General features: G+C 36.3%; 1 protein-coding gene across 3 annotated transcripts in view; it reads left to right on the plus strand.

Moving 5' to 3' along the window:
* The window catches only part of LOC136246970 (uncharacterized), a 74,639-nt gene that overhangs the window by 25,149 nt on the left and 35,813 nt on the right, over nucleotides 1-13,677 (plus strand). For all 3 annotated transcript variants that reach the window (XM_066038567.1, XM_066038569.1, XM_066038568.1), the window contains 3 exons: nucleotides 1,323-1,605; nucleotides 7,238-7,401; nucleotides 12,664-12,842. In XM_066038567.1, the coding sequence (XP_065894639.1) occupies nucleotides 1,323-1,605; nucleotides 7,238-7,401; nucleotides 12,664-12,842 (626 nt within the window). The remainder of the gene's footprint in view (nucleotides 1-1,322; nucleotides 1,606-7,237; nucleotides 7,402-12,663; nucleotides 12,843-13,677) is intronic.

The raw sequence follows: 13,677 nt of genomic DNA on the forward strand, positions 1-13,677 counted from the left end.
CCTTGGGGTGATACAGAACAAAGCCTGTACCATTTGCAATGCATGGGCATTTAAATGGATGGCAAGTGCCATTACAATTTACAGAAAGATGTATTGGGCTTGTTTCTACTACGAATCCATATAATTTTTTGTGTCACAAGCAGCTTTAAAGGTATAATGCCTAAATAAGCTAGACATTGAAACACAGGCTTCCATGTAATTTATAAACACTCAGGCCCTGTAGTACACTGTAGCACCTTTGCTTTACTCAGGCGCTACAACATAGAGCCTTCGGATTACCATATAAATTTCATGATAATTAAATAGAACCCTGAGTTTTGATTTCTAACTATAATTATTATGTGACCGTCTCAGCATAAACCCGTCTAGTTCGCGCAAGCATGTGAAATGAAATTTATAAAGAATACGTGCATTACAGAGAAATTTTCACAAGTTTTAATCAAGCCATTAGTCAGGAAAGGAAGTCTTAAATCAACTAACCCTATACACGATCTTATTTGCCTACTCATGGGGAGTTCAAAAATCTTTGTTTTGTTTCTGTAGCCCCAATGGTTTGCATGTCACATACATTTGTTTATGATGTAAATGAAATCATTGCCATTTTTTTCAGTAAAACCTCCTTCATGCACATATGCACAAATGACTGCAGGGCTAAAACTGTACTTAGTCGATCGATCTGCCAATCCATGATGAATATTGTAAGCCAAATCTCAATTTTGTAGACTAATACAAATAGAAGTTATGGCTGCAAATGTAAGCACCTGTAGTTTATTTTTAGTATAGTCACTGTACAAATCAATTTCCTCTCTTTTCCTACTTTCTCAGAGGAGGTTGGTCACGCGTCATAATCGTATGACGTAAAATTATGCAACCAAGCTTTGTTCTATGTGTTAAGGCTTGTTTAAAAGCTAGGAAAGCAGCGCATTGTACTGAGAAGGCTTGTAATATCACCGGGATGCTCTGGTATGGATATACAATCCGTCCTTTAGAATATTAAGAGGTGTGAAGGTTGAATTAGTTCAACCTTCCTTTGAGATCACGAGATGAATGATGATGCCTGACTAACCTCCTCTGCTACTGTCTAGTGCTGTAATTCCAAAACTACTCACTATAATCAGCTTAAACTTTGGTGAACCATTCCTTGGACAACGATGAAAAACTAAAAAATAAAATTAAGAAGTTGTGCAAACTAGACAGGTTTTCTCTGAGATGGTCACATATATTATTTAATGACTCTAGCATTTAATTATTTAGTTTTTGTATTACAACAGGATTGCCATACGGCTTGTATGTTAATTTTACAGCAAGTATTATTTTTTCAGGTATATACTCTACTTGCCTGTTGTGCCCCTTCTGCTATTCCTGTCCAATGGATCACCAATGTAGTTATGTGGTCAGAGAAAGACGCTTTTATTGAGAAGCAAATGTATGGCAGCAGCCATTCAAGAGTGAAAATCAATAGTGATATACGGAATGATTTGTCATGGTTTCAAGCATTGTTTGGAGGTTCTAATACCCCAAGTTCTAAGCTTATAAATTATGAAGTTGTACAAATAGCTAAAGGATACCATGATATATTCAAGGAGCTTTTTATCAATGGAAATGGTAAATATTTTCCATATAAATGTGGATAGTATGCATATTATGCTTTGACCTTTGAGGGGCAGTGGGATCTATTAAAATTTGTTAAGAGATCTGCTAGCAAGTCTTTACAGTGGTTATACGTAGACCTCCTAGCAGAAAGACCCTTAAGCATTACTATGTCTCTTTTGATCATTGATTTGCTATACTTTAATCTGTTCCTAGAGTGTTTTAAGTTTGTTACATCATCCACTGAGTTTACCAAAGACATACATAAACTGGTAAACTTACTTGTACAATGCTTATAAATTTTGTGTTATTTGTAATAAGGGTGTAGTCTATGTGTGGAAATGTGGCCAGTATTCATACTGCTATGGCACCATAAGGAACTCATCGCCATCGTAATCTACTAAGTCGTATTGTCCTAGCTGTTTTATAAACCTGTTCTTTGCATTACTGTGACTTGCAACAACTATGCAGTTTCCTTGTTGACATTATCTACAGCATCACTACTTTCCCACTGTAATCCACTTGAGGAAGCAGTAATAAGGTACAAGCTTCAGTGTCTCTTACTCTTCAACGAAAACAGCCCATCCTGCAATTATTTTAACATTGTGGTTGATTCTAAAATATACCACACCTGTGGTTGAGATCAAAAGCGCCGCACCATGGTATATAATTGATATACCACAGCAAACTGTGGTATATAATTGATATTCCACGCTTTGTGGCTACGCTTACCATATATGGTGTAACTTCACACATTCCGCGAAATCCGTATCTAAATGGTAAACAAGTCTCTAATAACCAACGCCTAAAATCAACCAACAATTATTCACCTGAGCAATTTTCAATGAACTTTGTTTCCTTCACTAACTCCTGTCTCGTTCAATAATCGTGAGTAGATCAATGGGCGTGACACCGATATAGAGTCTAAAACACCTGATACATCAAGGATTTCAAGTCTCTAATACTGACAAGCACCTAGAATCATTCACCTGAGCAAGGAGGATTTCGATGAACTCTTGTCTCCATCACTAACTCACTAATCGTGAGGAGATGGGTGTAGCACTGCTACAGAATCTAAAACGTCTGATCCATCAAGCATGTCTACTCAACAGGTGCTATATCATTATACCTTGCTATCTATAATCGTTTCATCTACTAGGGTGTAGAATATAACATTTATAACACGATTATTCAGGATATGAGAAAAAATATACGCACTCGTGCCTGCGGCGCTCGTGTGTATATTTTTGTCGTATCCCTTGTATGCGTGTTATAGCTATAACTTATCTCAAAATGACTCCACCTATATATATACCCATTTAAGATGCTCCCATTATCCAAGTTGGTTAGAGACCATGTCTTCTCATCTTTGTGTTTTGAAAACATCAGTTTTTGAAATCAGTGGAGCTAGATCTCAACACTATGCATTGTGTGCTAAAGTGTACGTATATACGTACACCGTACGTACTTTGTGCATATATTAATGTTAAAAATGTATATTTTATCCATCTGATGCTTCTATAACCGCAGGCCAGCTGTATATTGGGGTTTCCTGGAAGTGATTTCTGGCAACCTGTATGTCCGTACTTGCATGAGCAAAACAATTTATGCTGCTTGCATCTTTAAAGAAACAATTGTCTGTATGAAACATGTAGTATTAAAATTCTCTGCATGCTAGCTTTATTCTGTTTAAATGAAGTAAAATGTTACCAATTTTTATAGAAAACCGGTAATATTTGCACATTTTTCAAAATTCATTTTATTTTTTCTTTGTTGGACAGAGAAATGGACTGGCAAAGTTTCAGCTTCACAAGTTGAGTGATGTGGGTAGACAGCTGGATGAGCAAATAAATTAATATGTACAGAAGCCATCGAGAAAATAATCTACAGGCACCTACAAAACCATTATAACCTACTGATACAATGGCGTATGGAGTTGAATCTTGGCTCATTGTGTTTGCTTGAATTTGTGAATCTACCAAGGTATAGTTTTTGCCCTCCATGTCTGAGAAGGAAGGTGAATTCAAGATGATTGTATATAAATTCTTTTGTCACCACAATGTGAACTAATGTCTGTAACTCAGTAGTCCTTCCATGTATGGAGATGAAGCAAGGATTATCCTTGCCACGATATGAATTTTTTTATATTAATAATGTGATAATCACGATATCATGGGGCTTATATCATGATAGTCAAATGAATTGAATATGTTAATATTTTCACATGACAAGTTTATTCAGTCAGTGGTATTATGCTTATAACAATGATTTAACAAAGTTGACATTTGTTTTTTATGCATCAGTACATGTTGCCAGATAATAAATATATTTTGCAAATATCAAGTCACTTTTCACTAAATAATTTGTGTTTTTATATCGTCATGATAATTTTAGCCTTTTCTCTATCACAATTACCATGAAATGTTTCTATCATGATTATAGTCATAAATGATATATTATGGCATCATTAATACAAATCAAACCTACCTATATTATGTAACAACAGTCTCAGTGATTAGAAATATGTGACTGGATCTACGAAAACCGGTCTTATCACCCAAGACAGGAAGTTTGATTTCTTCACACAAACGTAAAGTTTAATGAATGCACTATCAAGTTTCACCGTCACAGTTGACCAGAGTAAAGTGGTCTGCTTTTGCTAGCTGCTTTAATGGCGAGCCGTACGAGTGGTCTGGGGTGTTGATGGAGCCCTGGCTAACCAGGAGATAGCTGGTCCTGAGCCCTGAATAGCCCATAGCTTTACTTAATTCATCCCAATATGTTCCTTTTCAGTTTTTGAACACCATCTTTCCCACCTTCCAGTGCCCCCGACTCCCACCCTTTTTGGAGCTTGCCTGATACAGTCAACCTCAGTTTAAACACTATCTAAAATGGCTTAGCTGTTGACTACTTCTTCAGTGGATGATCTGGAAGGTACAACATTGCTGTAAAACATGTGAAAATGTGGTATGTGTAGCTTCCATCATTGGCCAGCTACAACACTCTGAATATTTAAAACCAACGCTTCTCAATATTTTAAAATAGGCGATAAGACCAGTTTTCCCAGAGACAGTCACATATGGTTCCTTGCAGTTGCCAGCTGTTCCACTCTCAGTAAGTGTGTCTGCTGCCATTTGCCATTTGCCAAACTTTGAAACATGTGTGGGGTTCTGCCTACACTGGTTGGCAGTGGTTCATAGCGACCAGTACCACTAAGAACTGACCAGTACCCTCTTAAATCTGACCAGTAAAGTTCTTACATAATTAAATCACTGATGCATGTGCAATATACCCTAATATATCACACAGCATATCAGTTCATGTTAACTTTAGGCCACCACTCAGGAATTTCTGGGTAGAACTGCATGTATCATCATGTGATGCTATAGTATATCGATCTTTCTTGTGCTATTGCTAGCTGTTTCCCACTTACATTTCCTGTTTGAGGTTCAATTCCCACAGATCCCCCCTGGATCTGTCCTTGTAGGTGCAGTATTACTGTGTAATCTGTATAATGGCATGTACAGCTGTATATTACTGACACCATGCAGATAGTTTGCACCTGAGAGTGATGTGTGCAATTTGCTTCTCACATCTTTCACTTTACATACTTAGTATATATGATGTTTATTAGCATTGTGTAGTATGAGAGAGATGTACATAACAGTCTTGCTATTTAAGTGTGATGTTGTATACGTATATAAGCATTTAATTTTAAGCACATGTATACACAATACGGCAAGTTCAGGACAACATATACGAATGTTACATGTTCACATAGAATATGGCCTGCATAATAGGACAGGTCATGTATTTTAACAAATGGTGCTGGTGTTTAATGCTTGTTTCCATTATGTTTAATTTGCAAATTTAGTTCATAAAGAATTGGTTCTGTACTGTATGTAGGGAAGTTGTCAATGCTAGTACATGTATTTGTGACTGGATTTGCGAAAAGGGGTTTTCCATACGCATCCACTTCACAAATTTGTATGATTCTTAGCTTCATATTGGAATAAGCTAATGACATACACTTTGGTCAGTAGTGAGCATTGACAAAGTTGAGAAACTTCAAGCTTTTTAGGTTTTTGAGATTGATCTTACAATTTTATAGGATTGGATATGTGTGGAAAACCCCCTTTTACACATAAACACATAATGGTAGTGTGTTGTGCAGTCAAGAAAGCCAGCATGCCATGTGCAGTGTGGTTAAATTGACAGGAAGAAAGAAGATGGCATTATTCATGGTCCCTTCTCTAAAGCACAGTATTTTTACATTATAGCTACAGTAGCTGTCTGCCAGGTAGGGTAGGCATCACAGAAAATTAATTTTGATGAAATTTACATTGGCCATTTGTAAGATATAAATATTCAAATTTTGATTTTATTTGTTTGGTTTTTTCTTTTTAAGCAGTAGGGGGGTTATAAAGGCTTCGATTTCTTTCAAACTCGCAGGAAATATAAGACGAGTTTTATCAGGAGCTTTTAATGTTGCCTGTCAGTTTAATACGGTCAGTAGGGCTTATCCTGTTGCGAGCGGGTTGCCACCATCAACAGATGGTGGTTGTTTGATAGGTGTGCAGGTTTCCATGGATTCTACTATTAATTCTCAAATAGGCCCCTTTTCCAACAATTTTACATGATGTATGCAGCATGTTTTACTACAAAGGCTTGGAGATAGGAAAACTTGACATTCTCTGAAGCCACAAGAATTTCCACATGCCACAATGTTCCTAATAGAAACCCTGCACTGTCACACCCTGAGCTAGTCTCAAGATGTAAAAGACAAGGGAAAAAATGGGAGGATTTACTACACTTCCCTGCTGGGACTGTCTGTGGTGCATGCTTCACCTACTGTAACAGTGATTATATCAAGACAGTGTACTTGCTAAGATGACTCACCCTTACCTCAGTATTCCAGCTACCATCTTATACGTACTCATCAGCTACAAGTGTATCTGTGTGTAAACCCCTTGCAGGTTGGAGGACATGCACATAAGTATAAGAAAACCAGGAGCTTATAAGCGCCATTTGCGTCTTCATGTGCATACATGAAGTTAAAGTCAACCAACTCTTAGCTGCCTTCTGTTGGTGTTGTTACACACTCAAATTACAAGTGGACATTATATCTGAGTTGTGGCACATATGTAGAATTACTGTATGCATTGCTATATACATATGCAGCTTACTGACAGTCTGTACATACAATACTGATAGACATCATAGTTGTTGATATAGATAGGAGAATATTGTAGTACTAAGTTAAAGCTTTATCTAAATTTTCTGCGTTTTTTGTCTTTTCCTGTCTACATCTTGCAAAGATACGTAGTACTGAATCTAAGTGATGTAGAACGTTTCAAGTGTTGTGATCTAAGCTAAGCACATACCCATAATCATCTACCTAATGCTGTGACCTTAGTAATTAATGTCTGTAGTATTACACCCATCTTCATTATATCCCAAATTGCTTATTAGCATATTCTAACTGTAAACAGTTTAGAGTGGTTTTCACAGTTATAATCATTTTGTACTAAATAAGTAGGCAATCATTGATTTTATTTAAATTGTAGGACTGTTGTGCATTCGAACGTGTCTAAGTAATTACAAAATATTTGTTAGATATTTGTTGTTGTTTTATGTGTGTTTACAGAAAACCTTTCGGAGAGTTTGAAGCATTTTGTTTATCACATGATACAATATTATGATGAGAATAGCAGAAAGGATGATGTTTACACTATAACTACAAGGAAGCATCTTTTACCCCATGTTAACTCATTTCTTCAATTAATAAAAACAAATGAGGACATGAGAAATGTAGGTAACAGTACAGTACAGTGCAAGCAAATGTTTATGTCATTAATTTACTGTACGTACGTACTTACTGTACATATTGTTACAGTAGTCTAGTACTGTATATTAGGGATCATGAAAGTTTACACTTTTCACAAAATGTCACTAGATCTGTGAAAACTATGCATTTTTTGAATTGTCGATTATTAAAAAATTATAATCTACTTATCCTGGTGTGTACATTTGGGCCCCATTTGCCAATAGTATTTGGAATTACAGCATTACAAATTAGCAGCAACAGAAAAATCAATCTGTACAGCATGTATAGGGAAAATAATTACAAGTGCTGCTTATTAAAATGGATGTACGCAACTTACGAATGCTGTTACATACAGAGATGAATATATAGCAATATCATGTTCTCTGAATGAGGGAATCAATTGCTGGGTAAGTTTTTCCTTGTATCACCTTTCATCATTACATACAAAGGTAAATTCAGAATTATCATGTACTATCGCTTCAACAATACATACGTAAAAACAATCCTTAATATATGTATCATTCTGTCTACTGCAGTGAAGCAAAGATTTATGAACTCCTCTTGAGTAGGCAAATAAGATAAAACCAGGTTTTAATTATTAGAACCCTTTTCTTCACTAAGAATAAAAGTCAAAGCGTGGGATTTTAACAATAATACGTAAGTATTTCACCCATTGTGATCAATGCTTTATAATGTAAAATTAGGCTTGTGCAATGATGTTGGGCTTTCTCAGATCTGGTCACAAATAGTAAGTAGAAATCAGCCTCACAATAGCTCAATGGTGCCTTGACAGTATTGATTAGAAAGTGCTGCAGCTCAAAATTCATCCAATGGAAAGTTAATCAATTATTTAATGGATTTGCTACTGGTTGACTAACAAGCTGCCTTATGCCTTCACACAAGCATAATTCGTTAATGGCTAAGGATAGGGGTTAATTTTTTCACTGTTAAGCATCACAGTCACTTCTGTCTGATAGGTATGTACCTTTTGATACACTACATACTGTATGGAGGGAAACTTTGGAGGAGGAAAAATTTGGCGAATTAAGCAAAATATCACTGTTGGCAAAATAAAATTTGGCGAATTGTTAGCAAAGCGCATGCCCTATTTAATTAATTAGATTACTAATCGCTGTATCTGAAGCGAGAACTGGGAGTGCCACGCTTCTTCGGTTCCTGGAGTCAGCTATCAACTAAAAGGTAATACTATATAGACAGTAGATCTACACCCTCTGGAATAGTGAATATTGTACTTAATGTGCAGGACTGACTGCTTGTCACGCCCGTTTTGAGGTGAGGTTTGAGGATACCACGTGTACAGTAGCTAGCTACCTAGTGAGGTAGTTGAGGCAGGCTTGGCTCTAGCGTGATGCCTAGCCCTGTAGCCCTTGGTCGAGTAGAAAATTGATTAGTTCGAGGCTTGGTTTGCTATTTTCTTCACCAGCAAAATATTTGGATGGGGAAAATTTGGCAAATTCATAATCATTTGCCAAATTCACCAAATTTTATTGGCGTAAAAGTTTCCCTCCATATGGTACATAGTTTGCAAATTTGTTACAAACATTCATGATACTTTCATGAAACTGTACATAACTGCAAGGTGATAGATGGTTATAGCTACTTTCATAAATATGTGTCAAATAATTGCAGGACTACCTTCATGAACTTGTACAGCTGTGGTTATTTTTCCATTGTGGGGAACATTTAATTTCTGTGTAAGCCTTTTGCCTCAGCTCTGTCACACAACTATGTCGCCTTCCTCTTTAATATTTTTAAACAGCCTTTTGCCCTCCTCTGGGCCCCTGCTGCCCACCCCTTTTGGAGCAAGTCAGCCTTGGTTTAAAAGTAAGTAAAATGGTGGGAAACTTAGCGGTTGTTTACAATTGTACCATGGATGCTTTGGGAGATAAGAAATTTGTGTAAAACGTGTGAAAATTGGTACACATATGTACCTTCAACCATTGGCGAGGTACAACATACTAAATGCTTAAACTGGCATTCCTCGATACTTTTGAATAGGTGATAAGAATTTTTCATTGTAACCTAAAAATACGTACGTATAATGCACATACACCCTTCTTCATACCACAACTAAACAACCCATTTACGTATCAGCAGTGAATACGTAAGTGAATATCTGTTATAGGTACATAGTATTTAATGTAATGTTAAGATGCAATTATTGTGAAGATGGCTAACTGATGCTGAGGCCATAGAAAGTTTTCACATGCTGACATAATTTCTATGTAATGAGGATACTTTGTTTAGTATAGCCACAATCTACATACCTAACTGTTTGTACAGAAATATAACGTGTATCCATCCATATCTGCTTTTATAATTAGTTATTGGTGATTACTCACCCAGAACAAGCTATGAAACACAGAAGTGTTACATATTAGCTGTAACATGGGTGCTTGGGATTTGCCTGATATGTATGACTACAGCCTTCAGGGAGCAGGCATACATATACGTATCAGGTAAATCCCAAGTGCCCATGTTACAACTATCACACATAAAATAGAAAGTGTGGGTATAATTAAAATGTATAATAAAGGCCTATAGGGATAAGTTTCTTTGTAGAGTAGTTAATTCGTGTTATTGGTAATGTGGGCATGGTCCAAAAGGTGACATGAAAATTAATGTTGTTGAACTCTCTATAGGGTGACTTGTTTCTAGCAGATCTCTCTACAGAGTGACTTGAAAAAAGTTAATGTACACGTAGTTGAAATCTCACTTGTTTCTAGCTGCATGATCTCTCTGCAGGGTGATTAGTTTCTAGCCGATCTCTTTATACAAAGTTACTTGTTTCTAGCTGAACTTCCTACAGGGTGACTTGTTTGTAGCTGAACTCTGTACAGGGTGGCTTGTTTCTAGCTGAATGTTCTGCAGGATGACTTGAAATGTAGTTGATCTTCCCACAGGATGACTTGTTTCTAGCTGATCTCTCTACAAAATTGTGACTGGGCCTGCGATAATAGGGCATGTGGGCACACAATTTTTTCCTTACCTTTTCAAACTTACATCACTCATTACTTTTTATACCATTATGCTATTGTAATGCAAGTTTCCACTCTTCGTAAGCATTTAATTGGCTTTATGATGCAAGTTACAGAATGCAAAAATATTCTGCTCCAGTACTGAGATATGACCTGTTGTGTGATAGGGTGTAGTTTGTGCCCACATGCCCTGTTATTGCAGGCCAGGTCACAATTAATGTAGTCGAACTCTCTACAGGGTGACTTGTTTCTAGCTGATCTCTCTACAGGTGACTTAAACTCTCTACAGTATGACTTGTTTCTAGTTGATATCTCTATGGGTGATTTGTTCTAACTGAACTCTCCACTGGGTGACTTATTTCCAGTTGAACTCTCTACAGGGTGACTGAAATTAATGTAGTTGAACTCTCTACATTGTGACTTGTTTGTAACTGATCTCTCTACAAAGTGATTTGTTTCTCTCTGAACTCTCTACAGGGTGACTCTTCTATATTGTATCTAGCTGAACTCTCTACTGGGTGATTTGTTTTTAGTTGAACTCTCTAAAAAGTGACTTGTCTCTAACTGATCTCTCTATAGGGTGATCTTAAATGTAGTTTAACTCTCCATAGGTTCTAGTTTATCTCTTTATAGGGTGATTTGAGATGTAGTTTTACTCTCTATACGGTGACTTGTTTCTGGTCCTTCTTGTTTCCAGCTGATCTCTCTTCAGGGTGATTTGTTTCTAGCTGCATGCCTTTCTACAAGATGATTTCTTTGTAGCTGAACTCTATATAATGTTACTTGTTTCTAGCAAATAATGTTCTAAATTTTTGCCCAGAATTTCCCTAGGATTTTTACCTATTATGTTCTTCAGTGTTCCCATTATGCTTGCATTATGCTCCTAGGTTAGCATCTTTTCTTAATATTATCTTGGAACATTTTAATCATTGAATGTTCTATTAGAGTATTTTACTGCAAAGTGACTGTTCTATTAGAGAGTATCGATCTCAGGAACTATGTATAATGCATTTGGGCGCACTATTGTAGTTTGCTGTTTTTACTGGCTTTTCTGTTAATCTATTTTCATGGAAACAAACTCCATAATTTAAAATATTCACCTATTATGCTGGCATAGCACTCCAGCCTATTATGCCTTTTATTATGCTGACATATTTGATGTAGGCTTACTTGTCTCTAGCTGAACTCTCTCCAGGTGTAGCTTATCTGTTTATAGGGAGACTTCTAATGTAACCGAACTGTCTACAGGGTGACTTGTTTGTATATAGGTAAGTTATGTACATGGTGATATGCTGTAGCTGAAGGAGACTTCTGGTGTAACTAAACTATCTACAGGGTGATAATTATGTTGTAACTGAGTTCTCTACAAGGAGACTTCTAATGTAGCTGAACTCTCTACATTGGCGGCTGGATTGCAGCTGAAATCCTTGTTTCACCACTATTTAGCTATTCCCTTGTTTCACTACTTGTTTTGATCCCTAATCCAATTTAAAATTTCTATTTTCCTTCTACTTGTTTATTTTCTTTTTATAACAAATGGACTGCATTAAAAGAAAGAATGATACCAGAAATTCCATAAAAGTAATTTTACATCAGAACATGCACCCCAACAATCAATTATGTAACAGAAAAGGAGGTGATCTTTACACTTGGTTTTCAGTTTTACTTTGCAGATTACAAACAAAGAACAGTACAAGAAGCATCTCTGATATCAGTCCAGTTACTACAGAAAATATAGGCAATAAGCATAAAGCGACTTTCCTGTGGCTGCGTTGGCTGTTAATAATAGCAAACACAGCCACAGGCAAGCCTCATCATACTATTGCGAATAAATACATTATGTTGTCAGTGAGAAGAACTGGCAAGTCCATGATGCGTGTATGATATGTACTACGGTTGGCGAAAAGGAACATCTAACATCTTAGGATAAAACACTGTTGGACAGTGAGGAAATCAAGCCTGTGGCTTTGTCCATTGTTAAGTTATGCGTATCTGGAGGCATCAGTCAGTCATTTAGAGCAGCATAAATTCTGCTAATATAGAAACTTTTTGGAAGGGTTTTGGGTAGGTCTGAAGACAATTTTGGACTTGGCTGTGCCTAACCAATACTGCCAAGATGTTATGAATGGAAATTGAGGCTGGTTTCAGGGTAGTGGCTGGAAAAGCCCAGTTCTATGATCGCTAACATACAGTACTATATACTAATATACTGTGTGATATTACTTATGTATGTTATTATTTTTGCAGTTGTTTGAAGCAGAAATTGCTGATCTGTATTTGTGTCTTGGCAATGCCTACACGTTGGAAGCAGAATTGTTGAAACCAATGGAATATTTTGAAAAAGCTCTTGAATTCTATCGTTCCCAAGGAAAAAGATATATACTAAGACAAATCCAAGCTTGTATTCAACTTGGAAAAGCATACAGGTTAGGTGTCAAGGATGTAGTTAAATGCAGTCAACATTGCTGACAAACATAATCTACTGACAACAAATGCATTACAAATTTCACCAATTGAATCAGGCTAAGCCATGGATAATAGAAAAGGGCCTTAGGATGAAATTAAAATTTTAACTACAATATTCCTAATTACGTGAACAAGTGTAAAATTTTCACTAGTACTATAGATTATAGGTATTTTTATACTCATGTTCTATCCATGGTAATAATTTGATAAAATATCTATGCGTTTTTAAAAAATCCAGGGATATACAGTATAATCATGTATTATAAATGTCATGTTATTCTAAATAATATTCAGCATTGTTCATTGCCTGTGCACATGTGTGTATTAAGTGCATATTATTTTTAAAATGCATACACATATTTTCTTTTGATTAACCATGTCTGATAAGTGCACATGGTCAAATGCAAGGCTCTGGACACAACAAAGCTACACACAGGAAGAAATGCTGGAATTACTAGAAAATCAGTGTCTCCTCAAGCGCTACAACTCCCTTGAGGTCTCCCTTCACTGTGTATACAGCGACTCAGCCTTCTGGATTGCAATATTCTTGTTCATTACAAAGAATTTCACCCAGAAGTAGAGTCAAATATCCTTACACACTGTCGTGGTGACTGGCGCTAACCACTAACTCCTCTATTACAATAGGTCATTCAAACAATCAAAATATACTCCTATGATCTTTATTCCTAGAAGTGTTTTATCTTGTAGGTATGACAATATATCAATCTTTTTACATGAATAATTGGTCATAACTCCTAAACTTTTCACCATACTACTGATAGGCATAATGTATTC

The sequence above is a fragment of the Dysidea avara genome, chromosome 2 (assembly GCF_963678975.1).
Source record: "Dysidea avara chromosome 2, odDysAvar1.4, whole genome shotgun sequence".
Lineage (NCBI taxonomy): Eukaryota > Metazoa > Porifera > Demospongiae > Dictyoceratida > Dysideidae > Dysidea > Dysidea avara.